Genomic DNA, 21,466 nt, shown 5'->3' with positions numbered 1-21,466 from the left:
GCAAACCCTACAAATCTGGTCTTAACCTTTACAAAGAATCCATGTCATTAAAAATTAACTATGAATACTGGATCTTTTTTATATGCATGTAGCTTGTGGCTAAAATCGCATTTCGTTATACTGAGCTAGTTGTACCTACATCTAATTAAAGATGAAAAATTATGTGATGTGTAAATATCCTTCAAAGGCCAGCACATCATTGGCATCTGATGTAATGAAATTTGATTATAATTAGGGGTAGGTTTGGGGTTTTTTCTCGGTAATTTTTCTGTTTGCTTATCTTTCTGGGAAAGGACTTCTCTCCCTTTGAACACGACAAAGCACCTGCGTTTCCTTTTGATAACAATCCTACTTGCACACATACCGGAAGACCCAGCTGTGAAAAACCGAAGGTCCGGGACTCTGATTCATGACCCCTGGCAGATGTAGGCAGGAAAGCTGAAGAGGTTACCACTCACAAGGGCTGGGGCGGGCAGTAAGCACAGTTTAGGTGCACATGCCTCATTCAGCTTGGGCTTTCTACCGTTGTATGGTACAGACCCATTACCACAGTCTGAAAGCAGCGGTGTTTCTGCTAGCAGAGTGGTCTGTGAACCACATGCAGACACATCACCTGTGCGGCCATTGCTGCTGTTTGGGTGATAAAGTTTGGGAGAGATGCACAGCTGAGTGCTGAGAGAAACAACTTATTCACCTCCCCTAAAATGAATTTGAAGAGCTCGTGAACCATAGCTCCTAGATGTAGTTCCCAGGTCAGCCACAGATATCCAGTGAAATGCTGAACAAATAATCCTTCTGCTCCAGTTGTCATATCTGTAAAATTGTGTTTAACATGTATTTGCCTTGAAGGAAGATGAAAAGGTTAAAATGATTGACATTTTTAAAGCTCCCTGAAAGCTTCCTAGTTGAGGAAAGTATTAAAGAGGTACAACACCACAGTAGTGCCTAGGATTCCCATGAAAAAGTAGTCTCCTTTGTGCAAACTTCTTTGCAAAAACTTTTGCAATACTAGATTCTGCTAAGTCACTACCCTTTTTGAAACCGCTGTGTCTCACACACCACAATTAGGACTTGTTCTTAAAGCAGAAGGAGATAGGTCAGTTAACCTAAGGGGGTAAGGAAGAATTTTTTGGGTGAAAAAACAGTGTTACAAAGAGGAAAAAACCAAGCTGCCTCTTCTTTTCTAACTGCAGTGAAAAAACTTACAGAAGTCTTCCCTCAACTCCTGGACAAACTGCGCAGAGTAGAACAGAAGGCACCAGCGAACAATATTTCCTCCAGCATTCAGCGGATCAGAGAGTTAATTGCTCAAACCAGGAGTGTAGCAAGCAAGGTAAAACTTTTGGATGGGACTTTTGGTTACTAGCGCTGATAATAAAATGCATCTTCCTAGGAGTTCCATTTTCTTGGGCTATGTTAGAAGCTCAAACCTTGACATCAGGTGACATTACACCTCCCAACTGTGTAAACAAAGTACTGTGGAAGTTGTTAAAATCTTTACAGTCGCTATGTGCAAGCAATTAACATCACCATGGTATTCATGGTAGACCACTGCTCCTGCAGCAGCAAATTTAATTAATTGATACAATGTTAAAGATAGCCACAATAACAAAAGCATTTAAAGCTAAAACTAATAGGTCATTACTCAGCTGACAACGTTAGTTACAAGCAGTAGTAATTATGGCAATTTAATGCAAACTTCTCTGAGATGACAATATTTCTTTTTTTTCTTTTGAATTAATTTTCTGCAGGGTAAGAGAATCTTTGGTTCATACATATTTAATAGAGAGAAACATTTTCATTATCATACATAAATTATGAGGGATCTTTCTACAACAAGAACACCGAGGTCAAAAATAGAAACAGTATATTTCAATTCATTCAGAGAAATCAAAAATTCTGTGCATTATTGTACATTCACAATGCTGGAATATGCTGTTCGCATACATTACTTCAAAAAAGAAAAGGAAAAAGCAGTTAGTATGTGCACAGTGCTTGACTGTTCCTTAAATGTATTTTGTCATTCAGGCATATTGTGCTTAAACTTGAAAACATTATTTTGGTTATGTTGAAGTCATTTTGAACTAAAATGAACATGTTTTAAAATTTTATTAGCATCTCATATATATCACTGTAGCTTCAGTAACATAACAGGATTACTCATGAACAGAAAATTGGTCATACTACTCCCAAAGCAAAGAAATAAATTATGGGTAGAAGTTTTGCAGCTATGTAAGAATTTCATTATGTGCCATACATAATGACATGGCCCTGATCCAACTAAGCACACATCTATGTCCCACTGAAATTTAATTTACTTTACGAATATGCTTAAGCACGGTTAATTAGAAGCTTTAATTAATTTTAAAATTAATTCCCTTCATGTTCTTTACAGCACCTTCCAGAATTGATTGTTATAAACGTACAATTTTGCATGGCCAATACATAGGTGCCAACTCCACTCTTGCAGTAAGCAAGGCTGTTGGTTAAGTATTCTTGCACATTTACCTTAAGTAATGTCCCCAGGCAGCAATAATGTGTCTCACTTAGCACACTTGCAACTGCAGGTCCAAGTTTCTATGATGTTTGGAGGCCAATCAGCTGTTGAAGTCAATCCAAAGATCAACGTGGAGGAACTGAAATCTTTCACTTCCATGAGCTTGTACATAAAGTTTGAGAAAGACAGCCCACAACTGGCAGCGTCTCCAGACAGATTTATTTTGTACCTCGGAAACAAAAATGTAAGAGAATAACCCAGTTAATTTTTATATATGTTAAAAAAAAAGAAAATTGAAATAGGTTTGAAGTTTATTTGCCCTTGGTTTTTCCTCTCACTATTTCTCCTTGTTTAAAAGTAAGGTGTGTCTACTATATGACTGTCATTGATTTTGTGACAAGCAAACAGCAAGGGTTCCCGAGACCCCTGTCCTTGAAACTTCTCACCCCAAACAATGAAAGATTCTCTCTAAGAAGCAAATTAGACTGGCTATGCAGTGTGCTGCTGTGATTGTCATTGCTGTGAGTCACACTTGCTATCTCCATTGCCAATACTGAGGTACACTGAAGCAGTTAATGTCACCCACCTGGCTTTTGTGCGCCATGTTTTAATCAAGTTTATGCTGCTGACAGTGTCTGTTCCAAATCTCTAAGGTCACAGGCCCCCAAGACAAGCATGTTTCTTTGCCTGTGGCTTGTGCTATTGTTGTACACTCTGTATGTCACTCCTTTGAAACACCTAGAAAGGGCATATAGTCTCACCACCTGTACGTGTTGTGAAATAATTGTTCTTTAACTTGTGGTTTCTAAAAGAAAAAAAATCACATCTCACAAGCAAGGTATAATCCTGGCAAGCTGTTACTTGGGAAGGGTAAAGAGGCAGGCTTTTCTTTTTAAGCTTTTCTAAAAAGACTATCTACTGAATATAAATCAAGTGAAACCCCTCTTGGCAGAATATTTAATTACAGCATAATACCTAGGCTTTAGACAAATGTTTCTTCCTATCTCCTGCATATGACTCTGCACACTAAATACTGATGAACAGCTTGCCATTGAACATGACCAATTTATGGTGAGAAGACATCTCATGACCTTGTATTTACCTCAGTCAAAATGGATATGAAGTAAAATATCGGAGACTTTTTCTGTACAGTTCTATCTGGTAAAAGAAAGTAATTAGAGAATGAAGCTTTTGTTTATTAGTTATATTTAAAGGTGTCATTTAGTCTATCAAAGCTCGTTCTTTACTAATGTTCTGCATTAAATCTCTTTTGACATTGTAGCTCTGACATCCTTCTCCATTGGTGTTTTAGGCAAAAAATTACATTGGTCTTGCAATTAAAAATGACAACCTTGTGTACATTTATAATCTGGGGGGTCAAGACGTGGAGATACCTCTGGATGCCAAGCCAGTCAGCACCTGGCCTTCTTACTTCAGTATCATCAAAATTGAGAGGTAAAGTGATAATGTACATTTCCCCAAAATCAGTTCGTAGAACAAAAAAAGTCAAACAGAAAAGACTGGGCCAGAACCGCTCATAATTAGTCTTTAATGCCTGGTTCTAGTCCTGCTGAAATAAATGGAAATTTTCTTTGCTTTTAGAGAGCCAAGACCCACAGGGCCACAGGGGGAAGAGAAAGTTTCTGTAGTTTCTCTTGTTCTTTTCCCACAGAGTACCAACTTTCTGGTGAGGAAAAAAAAAACCTTCCTGGAGTTGGAGGCTTGCTTCTTCTTTTTTAAGTCTAGCCAACACAAAACTCTCTTCTCTTCTCTTATCTCTTCTACAGGATTGGAAGACACGGCAAAATGTTTTTAACTGTGCCCAGTCTTAGCAGCACAGCTGAAGAAAAATTCATCAAAAAGGGAGAGGTCCTTGGTCCTGGCTCTCTCCTGAATTTGGAACCTGAAAATGCTGTTTTCTATGTTGGTGGAGTGCCTCCAGACTTCAAGGTTGGTCAGATAAATACTCCACGTTCAAATTAAATAATGCAAACTAATCTTGCTGGGCTTCCCTTTAAACACTGAAATGGTTAATAAATAAAATGTCCTTACTTAGTCATTTATCATCTTAGGATGCCAACTTCTAACCATGATGAAAACTACTGTTTTCTCAAGCATATCGTGTCATACAGTAAGATGATCAGATTCCTGTGAGCAGGCATTCAAGTTTTCTGAAATGTAATAATAAGAAAAAAGCCTGCTAGCTATTAAGTAGTATGCATAAATTAAGGCTTATTAGCCCTGTTTAACAAAGTTTGTAGGCTACTACTTTTTTTCAATGCTAATAAGTTTTTGGCACTTACAGTTTCTCTTTTACAACTGTCACAAAAATGAAAAGTAATGTATTGTTAATATTAGAACAGTGTGGGAAACTAGCAATATAGTGATTTGTTTGAATTTAAATTATCATTGGTTTAGATCCAGCCTTACAACAGCATGAAGACTTCCCTGTGCAAAACACGTCTGAAGACCTGTGTGAGACAGTTGCTTCAGTCTAGTTCCTAGTAGTTAGCATGAGTTAGCACATCATTTAACCTGCTTCTGTGAAAATACCAGGTCCTCTTTTTGGATTTAGAAATTGTTGTGAAGTCTAAGTACATTTTCATTCAGCCATGCAATTTTGATAGCCAAGATTCTTCATAACATATGCCATGGTCTGAATTTTAGATTACTGAGCCCTGGGTGCAAATTGCCTGGGAATAGGACTGACGACAGAATAATAGTTGCACACACAGAAAAATGTAACCTAGCAAATGAACCCTCCAGGTCAGATCCAGAGCAGGGCAGAGGAAAGGGAAAAGAGAAAAGTAAAGGAAAATGGGAATAAAAGGATTCATAGAATTATTTGATAAGCATATGAGTCTCTTTTCCCTCAGGAATGGACACCTCACGTTTTAGTTTATTAACATAACAGTCTCATTTGCTAAAAGCTTTTGCCTTTGCTTCCCTGTTACGTACTTTGTAAATATGAAATGTACCACTTAACCATAAGAAGTCTCATACTTAATATAATTTAACAGAATAGTAGAAGAAACAAAGGAAAAAAAGGAAACATGATCATTTACCAAAGGTATCTGTGCTGCAGATAAGAATCTCATTTTCTCTTACAGCTACATGTATTCTGCATTGCTGTATTATCATTATTATTATACCGTAAGCAAAAGGGAAGTAATGCGAAGCCAAAGAAAAGTTACTGGCAGTGATCAGACTCTGAAGTACAAGAGGTGTTATTAATATCACACCCGTTCCGCAGGGCAAAGTATCTGAATATTAAAAGAATGATTCCCTCGATCTGTCAGCTTTATTCTTTTGTATTTTTCCCCTCACCGATGTGGCTATTTTAATTCCATTTGCAGTGACCTTTGTTAAAAGAAGGAGTTTCTATATCCTGCTAACTGTTCAAAATAACACCTACTGAGGATTAGCCACTGGGACAGACTTTGAACTCAAGTCTCTTGGGTTTAAAGAGCTCTCTCATTTCTCTCTCTTTTGTCAAAGTATGAAGTTATTTTTCTGGCCGTGAAGGATGTCTATACATTAGATATGAAATATCTGCTGAGGTATTCAAACACACCGAGCAAGATCTGTGATTAGCCCAATCTTAGCCCTTTTTCCGTTTTCCAAGTGCGCTCCCTTCAAAACGGCACAAGTTTTTGTTTGCAGTTGCCTTACCTCACCTGTTGTTCTCACTGTGAGACCATTCACATGCTCCATTTTAACTTACATCACAACGGCCATACGGACTGCAACGACTATTCCAAGGTAGCATCACCCCATTTGTTTCAAAATAGGAAGAGCACAGAGACAAAGTGACCCCAGGCACAAACGCTTTCGTGATACCCAAATAAAGAGTGTGACCTTTCTCCTTTTACTCCTCCTTGCCCTCTGCACAGCTCCCTCCGAGCTTAAACCTACCCGGCTTCATCGGCTGCCTGGAACTGGCTACCCTGAACGATGAGGTGATCAGCCTGTACAACTTCCAGCACGTCTACAACATCGACACCACCACATCGCCACCTTGTGCCAGGTAGGGGACAGGCCCGCCGTCACCCCGCTGCTCTGGGCTGCGGCGCGCGCCAGTCCTGGCCCTTCGTTCCCGTCTCAGAACAGCAACGTGAAGGTGGTACTGAGTGGTCCAGAAGGCACTTTGCCACTTTAACTCCTAGTTGCGACAACTTACATAATTGCAGCTGTCTCCGTTAACTCTCTCGCAACCTTGCTCATGCCTTCGAAAGAGAAATGCAGTGTGTCCTCCCTGCCGTGTTAGTGGGGGCATGGTCCAGCCTCCCTCCTTACCCACGCCACCCGCCCAGGACAGAACTGCTCCTAACTCGAGTCCTGTCCTGGCAAGCGATGCAGCCACAGCTCCAGTGGGCCTGGTGAACCTGAATGCAGTCCCACCCCCAGCTAGCAAAGCCAGTACGGCAGTTATCCTTCCGCCATGCCCTCTTAAACCCACCACAGAAATTCCTCAGATAAGCTATTCACAAACCTGGAAATGCAGCCCCTAAGTAGAAGTGAACATCAACCAGAGCGTTCGTGTAGCACAGACATTAGCAGGCATTTTGTTCGTACAACAGGCAGCAACAGTAGAATCTCTCTCTTCAAAGAACAAGAGAGAAACTTGCAGCTCTCACTGGGAAGAAATGCAGGAAGCGTTGGGACAGAGCAAATGATTGCTTCCCACGCCATTCCCACGGGGAGTGCAAGCTGCTGCTCCCCGGGACAGTGCATGTCGGCTGCTCCTGGGCTCACCAGCAGAGCCCATGGGAGTCTAAAGGCCTCGGAGAATTCAAACGGGTTTCTGCACAAACCAGGCAAGCTCTGAACAAAAACATATGTGTATCCTTATAATAAGGTGTTGTGGGCCTGCCACTTCACAAGGAGAGCAAAGAATTTTCCTGTCCTCTACATACAACACAGGGTAAAAGATTGCTCTAATGATGAAGGAGTTAGATACACCTTCAAAGCTACACGTTATTTTCCAGAAAAAATTCACAGAAAGAATTTGAGAGAAAAAGTCATCAGTCTCACTGCTGCCACAAAGAAGTAACACTTCAGAACAGTTATTTAAAGAAAGTATTTTAATGATAAAAGCCTTTAAATTTCCCCAAATTAAAATGGGGATATGCCAAATATTGCTTCCCCTCTTCTTTTTTTCATAGAAATAAGTTGGCTTTCACTCAGAGCCGGGCTGTGAGCTATTTCTTTGATGGCTCTGGCTACGCCTTGGCAAGAAACATCGAAAGAAGAGGAAGATTCAGCCAGGTGACTCGGTTTGACATAGAAGTTCGAACACCTACAGACAACGGATTGATCCTGCTGATGATTAATGGGGTGAGTACCAAATCCTGCTGGTACCCTGTATCCATGAGCATCACAAGTTCCCCAGCACTTACAATATCATGGAAAATCCAAAATGCTTATGTCCTTACATTTAACTTCTGCAAAAAGGGAATACGCTGTGTTCATCTGGTGTTCATCTGGTGCGTGTATACATTCGGAGGGAACTGGAACTTGGTCTGCAATGGCCCCAGGACACCAAGGCCCTGAGCTGGACTCTGCTCTCATCCAGAGACAGTCAGGACTTCAGAGTGGTCATACCCCTGTGATGACACTTTGACAGACATTCCAGTTAAGCCCAGTAGTTGCACCTTTATTTAAATGTGAATGCACAATCAAAGCGATAGGAAATTTCTGTGAAGTAATGCCCATAAAGCAACCACTCTGTGTTAGCTGCCACTTCGTGTTTCAGGGTGTACTAGAGTTAAATACTCAAGTTACTGAAAATAGAAAGTAGCCCGAATAAAAAGGCTTTATCCATATATCACCAGCTTTTCAGAAGTTTGAGAGTGATATAAACACTGTAATGGTTTGACAAAAGTAGACTCCACATGCAAATATCCTCTGAAGACAAACTCAGATTTTTTTGTCTTTGGGCATCCACGTCAAGCTCCCAAATCCTATGTGGATTACAACTTGGTAAAGCCACAGAAAACATTTTACTATGTAGATGCAGTCCACAGAGATACGCTTGTCTAGACACCTACACGTACTACTGCACTGAGCATTCAGAAGAGAAAAAGAACCCCAGTCTCATTAGAAGAGCTACTCTCTAGTGTTTGCCTTTAGGGTAACTTCCAGAGGAGAGTTGTGGGGAGCTATTTGCTCTGCAGCATAGGATGCCACCACTAACCCTCGCTCTTAGGAGGATTTGGGCTAAGCAACTGCTATTAAAAGCTTAACAGCCTCTACTGCAGATCAGTCATTATTCTTCCAAGCAAAAGTGCCCTGAGGTTTGTCGGAGATGTATGTACTTGTGTGTTATGGTAGAAAGTGCAATCAAGTCGGATGTTAGCTGTGGAAGACCATGCCTGCTCACAGGCACTTTTAGAAAGACTGTGTAAGCTGGCCCATTATTCAGTTCTGCAAAGACAGCTCATAAATACTCTGAATGAAATCCCTTATTCATTTTCAAATTTAAGCTGTTCAAGACAAACCCAAGCTGCAGTTGCATTTAAAAGCGCTAGATTAAAACCTACTTTTACTATTTTAAGTAACGACTTCTGAGGGTGGACTCATTTGTGTCAGAGACAGCAGTTCTTGGCCTGCAGTACATTTTTGAGAATTATTGTTCCCATGTTTCCATTAGGCATGGGAAAAACAGCATGAGCACTAGGAGAGAAGACAAACATTAACATTAAAAGCATTAACCCAGATGCATGGTTGCTGTAAACTGTCCTTTCTGTTTATTTATGTTCAGATTTGGAACAAGACTAATTCTATGGTACATAACTTCATTTCAAGCACTTCCTAAAGATTTTCTGAAGTAGAGCTCCTGTTTGTAAAGTTTAGGTCACCCAGCCACAGAACAGAAGCCAAACCATGAAGCAGGATTAGTCAGGAAATCCAGAAACCAAATAGACAGTACATACACCCTAGCTCTTGCTCAGCCTTCAGCAAATACATCAGTGCTGTGAAAAGATATAATCCTGAGCTATTACAGGCATCGTGACAGAAGCTGCTAATGCAGATACAGCCATTCTAGCACAACATTGCTTTTACCATTATACCATCTTTTCATTTGGGGCATGTGGTATTACTTGGACAGTAAAAATAGATGTGTTTGCATTAGGAATACTTTGCTGGTAAAGAATATTGACATTTACTGTGCTACCAAATACTATTCCTAAAGGGAATCAGTTCACCAAGTCTTCAAGTAAGTGCCGTTTATCAAACAATTATATGTGCATGTGTATATGTACACATATATTATATATACAAAACTAATCCAGAAACTATGTTATAGTTTTGCAAATAAAAAGACCTTTTCACAATGTCAGGCACTCTTGTAACACTATTTATATTTTTTTTTAAATTGCTGCAACAATCGTAGTTCTTTTCTGACTGGTGGTTTGTTTTATACAGAGTATGTTCTTCAGTCTAGAGATGCACAATGGCTTCTTGTACCTCCGCTATGACTTCGGCTTCAGCACCGGCCCTGTGCTGCTAGAGGACTCCATGAAGAAGGCTCAGATTAACGACGCTAAATTTCATGAGGTAGAGATGCGGTTACAATCACAACCATTTAACCAACTATCCCAGTAGCTCCAAAGCAGAATTATTACTGTTATTATTGTTATTAATTCAAAACAAAATTATACCCAGGACAGCTATGTCCTTCAAATATACAACTCCCCTCAACTAAAAACATGTCATTTTGTTAACCTAATCACCTTAGTTGTTATGCATTGTACTACACGAAATACTGCATTTCCCATTTCATTTGAAGGGAGAACTAATTTGGTAGCAGTCTTTTATAAATGCATAGTATTTTAGGGTCTTTGGCAGATCTAAAATATCTACTTGTATTTGGTTTAAGCCAGTGTAACTGTGACAGTGGCAGTAGCAAATCCCCCTTAGTGGCTTGCTTCTCCTTCCATTTACTTGATGTAAATTCAAAGTCTAATTCCTGATTCACAACTTCAGCTACAGTTCTTTTCAACCTGTTTAAGCAAAGCACAATTAAGCCTTTTATGCTTTGACAATGAAATAAGTTTTTTAAGAAGTATGCCCTAACTTCTTGGATAAATCCAGAAAGCACTCTGAAGTTAATAGAGCTTATCTGTTTGCTGCAGTGCAGAATTTGACATGTGGTACTTTCATGTGGATTTATTAATAAGTGAAATATCCTGGGTTTTCAATCATCAGAGATATTGTGACATCAAAATAAGCTCAAAATATTTTTATAAAAATAAGTAACTGTTGTCAGCCTCTCCTGTTTTACAAAAAACTTTTTTGATAAATGGGATGAGCTTTTCAAACAAAAGGATATAAAGATTCAACCAATTTTGCAAAATCACGATGACAACTTACAAAAGATGACATTTTGGACACTTTTAAGCACATGTTTTTCTTCTCAGATTTCTGTTATATATCACAATTCTAAGAAGATGATCTTGGTAGTAGACAGGCGACATATAAAAAGTGTGGACAATGAAAGAACAGCAATGCCATTCACAGACATCTACATTGGAGGAGCGCCTGCTGAGATCTTGCACTCCAGGTTGGTTTACAACTGGTATTCAATCATTATCGTTAAGTAATCACCATATTTAAGTTATGTTGTATGACCTGTGCTGAAGGGCTTACAATAAAACATTTTTCCCAGCCTCAACCCCTCAGACACACTTCTAAGTGCATCTCAGCTCTGAAGTACCAAGGATTAGGCTTGATCCAGCACACGTAAATTCGCTAAAACTGGTCTAGTTTTAGTAACGGTAACAGAAACTGCTGTCTTCTTAAAACAAAAAGGCATTTTCAAAGAAAATGTTTTTTCAAAGAAAAAACACGTGAAAATATAGAATCACTATTCCTCCTTGCTCTGCAAAAAGTTACCTTTGTAAAATGGCGATGCACTAGCTGAAGGATTAAAACCCTCTACCAACTGCATTTTCAAATCTAAAGATCACATTTTTCCTACTATGCACTTCAGTTCTGATCTGTCTCAGCTTCTCTCTAGGCTCAAGTCAGTTGGCTCTGCGTGGGCGTGGGAAGAAAAGAAAAAGTCTCATTTTCCCATCATACCATTTGACAGAAGCCAAGATTAATCTCAGTAGACTGTATAACTCTCATTTCCTGCAGTGGGAATCTGCCGGACCAGGGTCACACTCCGGGAGAGCAGGCTGCCTGCTTTCAGAAGGGTATGCTCTTCTGGCAGGCAATATTCATGCCTGAGGTCAGGCAGCAAGGCCAGCATTTTCAGAAGGACTCCAGCTGCTGTTTTATGTGTCACAACTGCTAACAGAAATACCATCTCTCTTTAAAATATCATCTCTCTTTAAAATACCCTCTACGTTAAACAAAAAAAAAAAGGGGGGGAAGATGTTGCACAAATAGTTTCTAGGAATTAGTGGTAAATCTCCTGAAACCTTATTTTGTTGTCAGGGGAGCCTGTTGAATCAATAATGTCTGAGATCTAAGACACAGATTAAGCTTTTAAGATATGGACAAACTTCTTGTAAAAGAAGATTATGCCTTTCAATCCCATGTAACTATTTGAACATGCAAACAAAATGGTGGGCAAGGGAGAAACAGAGTATATAATTTATCTGGCCTTTCAAATAGTTCTTTACAGAGGTCTGTCATAAGGGACTATTAAGAAAACTAGTGGGGTGGAAGGGGGAAAGGCTGCAATGGATTAGAAAGCAGCTGGGAAAGAGAAAATGGGACAGAGAGTAACTCTTCAATTTTCACAGTATAAGAAGTCTACAGCACATGCCCAAATGATCTCTCTGGTATTAAATACATTAATGATCTAGAAACAAAGCACAAAAGGATGGTAAAAATTACTTTAGTTAATCAAGCCTAGAGAACACTGAAAAAGCCCAGAAGGACCTAGAAATCTAAGCAATTGAGCAACAAAATGACAGATGAAACTTGTTCTCAAATGTAGGATACAAGATAAATCACATGAATTATGCCCGTAGTTTTCTGAATGAATTGTGGTCATTCTGCAAAACACCTGGAAGGTACTGTCAAAGCAAGAAAAACAGCGTCTCAACAAACGGTCATATCAGAAAAAAAATCCATAGGCATTGTAAAAATATGACAAATTATAATATTGAAAAATGTATACTGAATTGATTTAAACAGAGCTACACCTTTACCTTGGTGGGACCCAGCTTTGGTACTCATGACAAGGGTAGACAGGAGGAAGCATGGTCCAAATGTGGTGACACCTTTCCATTTTTGTCAGGAGCATAGGTTGTTACTACCATTATACCTACTGATGATCTACTACTATCTGTCTACTACTAGTAGTATCTACTACTGGTATTTATGGTTCCTTTTTCTAGGATGACTTACAATTGACTGACATTGAGAGGCAGCAGCAGGGGGGAAAACTAGCTGTAGTCTTAGAGGAGGAGTTTAATATTCTTTCAAAGCAGTATATTTTCATTTGCTTCAACAGCACTTTGTCAATTGCCTTTTTTCCCAACTAAATGAATCTGGACGTACAATTGTACATTATTTTTCTCCCAGCTCAGTCACTGCATAAAGCAGAAAGCTAAAGGGAGGTAGGAGCACTGGGCGTTGGGTTAAAACCTATCTTCTATAGCTCCTGTTGCTCTTAGAAAATTATAAGTTAATGGCATTTAACAGAAAGGCATACTTGTGGCATCCAGCCAGTCCCATGGTCAGTCAGATTAGAGATTAAACTGATTGAGTGACAGCCCACACTGATCCAAATCCCAGTGAGGATGGCAGAAGCCTTCCTGTTGATTTTGCCTTCCTGCTGATTTCGCTGTGAGAAGATTAAGGCCCTGCAGTGCTCCTCCTCTCACCTTATTTCAGACATGTACATCTGTGCTACTTCACCTGATGGTGCATTTTTGCCAATGTAGAAAAATGTTTTCAGAGACTAATTCATTTGTCATATTTCCAATGTCTCCTTTGCAATGAGATAACTCGTAGACAACTAGCACAGAAGCAGATGTCAACACTGTCAGTATCATCTCATGTGAGGTGAGAAGAATCCCACTGCTAAGGTCCATCCTGTAGAAAGCACCACAACTGTTTACAGGTAGCCAGGTCAAAACTCCAGCTTTCACAGTCACTCCTTCAGTATATTTGTTCTCTAGTTATCTCCTGGACTGGTACCAAATAGATCCCATGTCATTTCCTTGACCTGTCACAGACCCTCTGTGATTTTAGGCAAATTTCTTCTGCTTCATGCAGCATGAGGATAAATTCAATTATATTTGTCCTATGCCTTAATGCTGTGATATCTTGGTGAGAGGCAGAGTTGAAAAACTCAGAGCAGTGAGCAGAAGCAGTCAGAATACACTGCTGTGCTATCCACCTCAAATCTCACATAATAAGGATCCTGGAAGCCCACCTGCTGCTCTCATTTACAACTATGTAAACCCACTCATCAGCAATCAGAATTTACTCTTACTTCCCTGACCTCTGTTACTATTATTTGTTAAGAAATAGAGACCCATCTGCTTCTCAAGACAAGAATGGAGCTTGCTCGTAAAAGCAAAACAGGAAAACTAAAACAGAACTTTTCTAAAATTATTTAAAAATGGAGATAGAAATCCATTGATTTCCACTGTAATGGGGTAGAAATCCATTTAAAACCAAGATTTTTTATTTCAGCAGCTATTTTTGTCTATTTAAATTTACTCTATATGGATCTCCTCTCTGAACTCTCATCTATTTCCTCCCATAACATTTATTACATCTGATGCATCTTGACTTTTCAAAACATGTAATGTGGTTTAGTTGTTTTACATAAAGATGCAGGAATTGGGCACTAGTGAGGCAAATGATTGAGGCTCTTCCAAGTTTTTTAGAATACTTTTGCGATAAAAGTCCATTCAGAAAGGCAATCTAACTGCAGATTGTTTGACATTGTTTTCCAACAGCATTAGTTCACATCTGGCAGGAAGTATTGGCTTTAAAGGCTGCATGAAGGGCTTCCAGTTCCAAAAGAAGGATTTCAACTTGCTAGAAGAACCAGGAACCCTGGGAATCAGCTATGGGTGCCCAGAGGATTCACTGGTAAGCATAATATCATTTGTGAGGTAACATTTTGTCAATGGATACAGCTATGAGCTTGAGTTTTACTCCAGAAAATGGAAAGAAAGTCTTGAACCAAGGAACTTACAATGCATTCATTGACTGGTGAGGGTGCTCTGTGTGTGTGTGTTAAGTCTGCTGACACAATGCCCAATTTTCACCCTGAGTTACAGTACAAGGTGTTTTACTTGATATTGTTATCGTATGTAAGATTGCAATGTGAAAGCTGGATCTTAAATAAATTGTGTGATGTATTATGAAAGGAAATATTCGTTCCTTCATAATTCATTCTTTCATAAAGAACAAGGAGAATTGTCCTCACATGCATCTTAACACAAATCTATGAAATGAAAAAGATGACAAGATATTCACCCTTCAAATGAGTTCACCCCTTATGTCAGGCCAGCTCTAGCTCTGTGATACAAAAACCAATTGCACCAGCATTAACACTGAAAAAATTGCCATTTGGTTTCTAATTCATCATTTGTTCATTGCAGTGCAAGGCTGGTAAATCTAAAGAGCGCTTGCAGCCGTGCTGCAAACCTGTGAAGATGAAGGAGCCCACCACTTCTAGAACTCATCACACAGTCTCACCCTCTGTCTACAAGGAAGCTAGCTGCAATTTGTCCTACCTTGGACCCCTTTCCTTCTTAGACTCAGAGGGTTATAGGCTGCCATGGCCAGCCCCCCACACCAGCACTCAGTGCAGCACACAAACTACTGTATCACATGTTGGGATGGTCACTCAGTGACACACAGCTCTGACAGGAGTTTGAGTCCTCTCTGCTTCTAGTCTTCATGCTCACTAGCATCAACAGACTTAGGATGAGGCCAAGAATCCCAGGAAACTGAGAACAATTTGGCTTACACTGTCTAAAAATGGCTACACTTTCTTAAGATTTTTCACAGCATGCGAGCGAAAGCCTACATAAATCAGGTAAAGACATGCAGTAACAACTGAAGTTTTTATAGAACTGAACTGGCTGTATCTTTAAAAAAAAATAAATAGCCTCATTCTGTTTATGATTTGAATTTTTTCTGCAGTTAACTTGTAATTTTGTTTTGTTTAATACACAGATGTCCCGCAAAGCATATTTCAATGGAGAGAGCTTCATTGCATCAAGCCAAAAAGTGTCCCTCTTTAGTGAGTTTGAAGGCGGCTTTAATTTCCGGACATTGCAGCCCAATGGGCTGCTGTTCTACTATTCTGAAGGAGTGAGTATATATTACTTTACAATTTGTTTTATTTTAGCCTTGCATTGTTTCCCAGGAGAATACTAGGGGAATAATATAATTTCTCAATTCGTGCTTTCATAATAGAGAAAGCAGTCTGCAATATGATGACCTCATTTTCACAGTTTGCATTTGATCTACAGATGAAAACCAGCAATGCTTAGACATTATTTTGATGTTGAGAAGAGGATTTGATCATATGCCTAGAGTTAACATGCATCCATTTGTGCTCAATAAAGTCCTTAGGGCAGAAATGCACAGTGGATCTCACTGTGCTCAGCAGCACTGTCATCCTTATTTGGACCTGTAGCTGCTACCCAAAGCACAAACAACATTAAGGGCCTGACATTTTCCACCCAGAGACAATCCCCTAGAAGCAAAGACACAGTTTGTTTGGATTAGTGGGATGGTATTCTGAGCATTGCTGAGTTGACAGAAATCACTCGGAAAGCTGCCTATATTCCCAGATGGTACTTAGACCTCCACGTACGAGTGGGAAAAGCTGCACTTGAGAAGGGCTCCCTGCAGCTATGGGAAGCCAGGCTGCTCTAAATGCCCCCTCAGAGGTGTGACATGGGCAGAAATGTGGACTTGCACTCCCAAAATGTTGTGTGAGCCAGAGCGATAAAAAACCCCGCAGGCTCAGACTGACATCTGCAGTAAGCATAAGCTCAGATGACAGAACATTTGCAACCACCTCCAAATTGTCTGTTCTGACATACTCGCAGAAGAGCATCAGCAGTGCAGCAGGGAAGGCTGTATGACACCAATAACCACTCCTGAACTTTTATATTTTACAGCCTGGAGTATTACTTTAAATTGAAATCTGTAACCATGTCAGTTATCCACATCGTTTGCATAAATGAGGCCTTACACACACCACTTCTGGTTTTAACGCAAAAGCTCTAATCCTGCAAGGTGCAAAGTGCCCTACTTAACAAATGGAGGTTCAGCTATTTAGCACTTGACAGAATGAGACAGGATGATTCCTACCGGTGCACAGTGGCAGTGCTTGCTCTAATGGAACAGACAATACTCCTGCTACGTGGCACGGTGATCCCGTATGCCTGACCCAGACAGCAGATCTCTCTGAGATAATTTTTAGTAATTGAACAGGTCTGATCAGAGGGAATTAGGAAAAGAAAAAAATGTTCTGGTCTTATGACAGCAGGAATCTTGCCGTAGCAGCTGCTCTATACAGTACCAGCGGCACCAGAAACGCAAATGAAATGTAAACATCATACAACTGTGCTAGATGTACAAAGCTCATGTGACAGATACATGAGACAGCAGCAGCAGCAGAATTCCCAGAATTCAGGCTTAAAAAACAGCAAGAATATAAATTCTAATGAGATCATCTCCTGTTTTGCTTCTCAGTATACCTTTCTGCAAATAAAGCACAAATGGGGAAAAAAGCAGGAAGGAGAATAAATGTAACAGGAAAATGCACAGAACTGCTAATTTTTCTGTGTTACTTATGAAGATATTTTTGTCTGTATTTCAGTCAGATGTATTATCCATCTCTATGGACAGAGGTGCTGTGGTTTTAAATGTAAGTGGAACCAAAATTCAATCACCAGACCGAAATTACAACGATGGAAAAACCCACTTCATTATTACTTCTGTCACCCCAGAAAGGTAAAGCTGTCCAGCATCTTTTATTCCCTACCATAAGAATATAAACGTTTCTTGTAATCGTTACTTATACGTTATCATTTAATATTCATTTTCAAAGTGATGTTTAAGTGGGTTATTTTTAAGTGATATTTTTAATTGATTAATTCAGTTAACAAAATACAAAGCCAAAAATCTATGTGATTGAAAACTGGCCAGCTTGGCCTGAGCATGAGATACTGGGAATTTTTAGTAAAACTAAAATAATCATTTTCCTAAAACCTTAGTCCTTTTTTGCCCTCAGGTATGAAAACAGTTTAATGTAATTTAAGACTAGGATGAGATTCATTTTTCAGCAGGATTGATTGTTCTGATTTGTAAAAGTAATCCTAAATTGACCCTGAAGTAACTGAGGCACCTTTACAAAAAGCATTCATTTGGGATATATACAGTGGAACATGTTCAAAATATTTTTAGCACTGACAGACACAAATGTAAGACTAAATACAGCAGCAGGGAATAAGTCTCTCTAGCTGCTTCTTAAAAAACTTGACATCATTTTTATATTGGTATGTTTTACTGTTGTTTTCCATGTTTAAAAATTTCTTAGAAGGTCAAATAATCAAAGCATATTTCTTCAAGAATCTTGCCTATGCAGGTACAATCAGGTCATTCTCAGTTTTCTAATGGAAATGGAGGTTCATACCTATGACTTCTGACACCCAAGAAACCTCGTTTGAAAAGATGAAGGTGTGAAAAGGTGCCTTGGAATAGCATTGGGGACTGTCATGTTTCCCTGAGTGTGCTGAACTCTGAACTTGCCAAACGAGATCAATGTCTGATGCTTTAGTTATACTCAGTTTCTGATAAAAGTAATAGAATCCTTCCTGAGTTCTGCAGCAATTAATGCGTACAAAATAAGATTAGGTCAAAAACATTGAAAAAGCTCAAACATCAGTGTACTGTGGTGAAAAAGAAGGGAAAAGGGATCGGGGCATAAAGAAGAAGGATTAGCATGTGCTTAGATCTCATATTACCCAAATGGTGGCTCCATCCATTTATTAGTAATCCCTTAGTTTATCTACCTTCACTGAGTGGACTGTATTTTTTTTGGCCTTCACAATTAACCGCAGGATATTATGAAATCCATGGGCCTCTGGACTCAACTTTGCCAGTGGGTTAATTGCACTGCTATTTGTTGCACAGCTGGAAGTGGGAAGGTCTTCTCATGACTTTGAGCACTACCATTCAATGACGTATACACAGTGTGGAGCATTTTGGGTGCATGTAATGTGCTGTCTAACCACTGGCATTGATGTTTCTAAAACTAGCCTACAAAATGGATGCTTTGCCTTTGCAGATATGAGCTGACTGTTGATGACAAGAAACAAAGCAAGAAGAATGCAGCAAAGGACAGAGCAGGGAAAAGTCCAGACAGCATCAAGAAGTTTTATTTTGGTGGCTCTCCCCTCAGAACGCAGCAAGCCAACTTCACTGGCTGCATAAGCAATGCTTACTTCACTAGGTGTGTAGCATCCTCTCAAACACATTACCAGGCAGTTGCTGCCTGACAGCTCGGATAGTAGCTCAAGAGAACTGATTTACTGTCAAAATGAAAATCCCTCTCTCATTTTGTGAGGGTAGACAGTATGTGTAAATAAGTTTCTTACCCTATTCGCCATGGAATCTGTTGGCACAGACCTGCTAGGTTAAGATATTGTTAAAGTGGGAATAACTTGATGTAAATCAGCTTTCAGTACTGCACCTGCTAATGCTGCTGGTGCAATGTGTAATTTGCATAGCTGTAATTTACATTTATATTACGTAGCTTTCAGCTTTTGAAACAAAATTATATTAAGGCATGTCACAGAAGCTGGGGAAGTTAGGAGCCTGGTCATGTGAAAATGGTTAGAACTTGTTGATCTTAATCACTTTATGAAATGTTCTTAAATAGAAGACTTTAAAGTGAACTTGATGCTGCGGATTGAGACTCTCTGTTAATGCAAGCATGGATACAACAGGCAGAGTAGTATAGGCTGCCTGCATTACCCAAACATTAACTGATAAATCTATACTTCTATCCATGATCCAAGAATGAAAAAAAAAAATCCAAACATCATTTAAACTATAAATGTAAAATTCTGTTATTTTTATGAAGACAATTCCAACAACTTGGAAAAAAAGCTATTCTTGTCATCCCCTCTTTGAAACACAGGTTGGATCGAGAGGTTGAAGTGGAAGATTTCCAGCAGTACCCTGAGAAAGTTCAGACTTCGTTGTATGGATGCCCTGTTGAATCTCCTCCAGTTGCTCTTCTCCATAAGAAAGGAAAAAACTCATCAAAAGCCAAAGAAAACCGTAATAAAAAGGTTTGATATAAATTGTCCCAGTAACACCCTAGAGTCTTCCAAAGTTGATACACACTGTGTCATCATCAGGAATTCTCCAAATCATGGATCTAAAATGTACCACATGAAGAGTATTTCAGATATATGAAGGAAAGGATCCTATTCTTTTACACGCTCCATCACTGCAAATGACTGCCCCGACCCAATCTATCTGGCCTACACCTGCATCATTCTCTTACTAAAACTGTAAAACAAAATTTATGACATCTTCAAAAAAGTACTGCAGAAACAAGCCTTCTTGAATTCTTCTATATCCTAAAGGCAATAAGCTTACTTCTGTTCTCAGCTACTTCTGTGTGGCTCTTTCTACTGGGTACAATTAACATGCATTAATATAAATGTGAAAAAAGAAAACTCTTCAGCGTGCAGAACTTCTAGTCCAAGCATGTCCTCTTATGCCTATAGTATAGCTGACATCATCAAAAGCAGAAAGGAAAAGATTCAATTAGGAAAACTGCAAAAGAATTGAACTGTAATTGTTAGCTACACAAGCATTCTGTTTATCTCTTCTTCTGTCCTAAATTAGCATCCATATCGATCTGTTCACGGAAAATTTGACTTGGAACCATTCCTGGTATTTTTGTAAGGAAAAAATATATTACTAGCTTATATATAAATGATGTTTTTATTTCTATTATGTTCAATCTTTGTTAAAATTTCGGGTTAATGGTTCTCTTTCTATGAAGGTGGGAAGAGATAAAGACAAGATTTCACAGCCTTCAACTGGCCTCAAAAAATTGTATCAAGAAGTGAATATGCAAAGAGACCCTCAGTGCCATTTGCCCATGAATCCCAAGGCAACTGAACATGCATATCAGTTTGGAGGAACAGCAAACAGCCGGCAACAATTTGATCACATACCAAAGGATTTCAGTGAAAGGTAAAGGAACCTTACAAATAAAAATTAAATGGACTGGGGAGGAGACAGATATATTAAAAGGTGTTTCAGTTGAGTAATAGCAATAAATAAAATGTGTTTCCAGTTACATCCCTTTTGTGAAGTCTTCATCTGCATTGTATAAAAACAAAATGTGTCTCCTTCCCTATTTGTAGGATGTTAGTTCTATACAGGCAATGCACCATCAGCCTCTTTATGCAAGAGGCAATGGCATTAGATCAGAGCTGGAAATGAACACAGTTCACCAAGAAATGAAGCTGTTATTTGTTGAGGGGACCTTGGCAGCTGTTTAATGGTTAGGAATCTACATGGTGCAGTAGGACATAAAGCTATGAAAACCATGTCCAATTCAAGCCATAATGGAAATACAAATAATTAATAATGAGTCCAGATATTGTGGACATTTAATTCTCAGGCTCTCACAGAATATGCCATATGGTATGTTATGACCAACAAAGGATTTTGGTTTAATACTTTCCATGAAAGACTATAAATTCAACAACACAGCACTTCCTGGAAGTATACCAGACCACTAACTGAGTGCTATTTCCTGACTTAAATAAAAAAAGCATTACGTTTGTTTTAATTCAATAGTGTTTTACTCAGGGCAGTCCTCATGGTGCCCATATGAAGAAGGAAATCCCAAACTCTAATATGTTTCTTCATCCCTACAAGACATATTTGTTTCACAACTGTTATTATAGCTTTATCATTGTAATGTGCATTTTA

General features: G+C 39.2%; 1 protein-coding gene across 1 annotated transcript in view; it reads left to right on the top strand.

The window, feature by feature from the left end:
• The window catches only part of LAMA4 (laminin subunit alpha 4), a gene marked incomplete at its 3' end in the record, with an annotated part of 104,179 nt that overhangs the window by 73,422 nt on the left and 9,291 nt on the right, over positions 1-21,466 (top strand). The window contains exons 18-31 of the mRNA XM_081997259.1: positions 1,194-1,333; positions 2,568-2,741; positions 3,810-3,952; positions 4,285-4,447; positions 6,391-6,524; positions 7,663-7,834; positions 9,926-10,057; positions 10,921-11,063; positions 14,431-14,566; positions 15,662-15,799; positions 17,322-17,455; positions 18,792-18,956; positions 19,647-19,800; positions 20,526-20,719. Of these exons, the coding sequence (XP_081853385.1) occupies positions 1,194-1,333; positions 2,568-2,741; positions 3,810-3,952; positions 4,285-4,447; positions 6,391-6,524; positions 7,663-7,834; positions 9,926-10,057; positions 10,921-11,063; positions 14,431-14,566; positions 15,662-15,799; positions 17,322-17,455; positions 18,792-18,956; positions 19,647-19,800; positions 20,526-20,719 (2,122 nt within the window). The remainder of the gene's footprint in view (positions 1-1,193; positions 1,334-2,567; positions 2,742-3,809; positions 3,953-4,284; positions 4,448-6,390; positions 6,525-7,662; positions 7,835-9,925; positions 10,058-10,920; positions 11,064-14,430; positions 14,567-15,661; positions 15,800-17,321; positions 17,456-18,791; positions 18,957-19,646; positions 19,801-20,525; positions 20,720-21,466) is intronic.

This window comes from Phaethon aethereus (genome assembly GCF_964289735.1).
Source record: "Phaethon aethereus genome assembly, chromosome: 3".
Lineage (NCBI taxonomy): Eukaryota > Metazoa > Chordata > Aves > Phaethontiformes > Phaethontidae > Phaethon > Phaethon aethereus.
The sequence above is the reverse complement of the archived record's forward strand: the minus strand, read 5'-3'. Positions and strand labels throughout refer to the sequence as shown.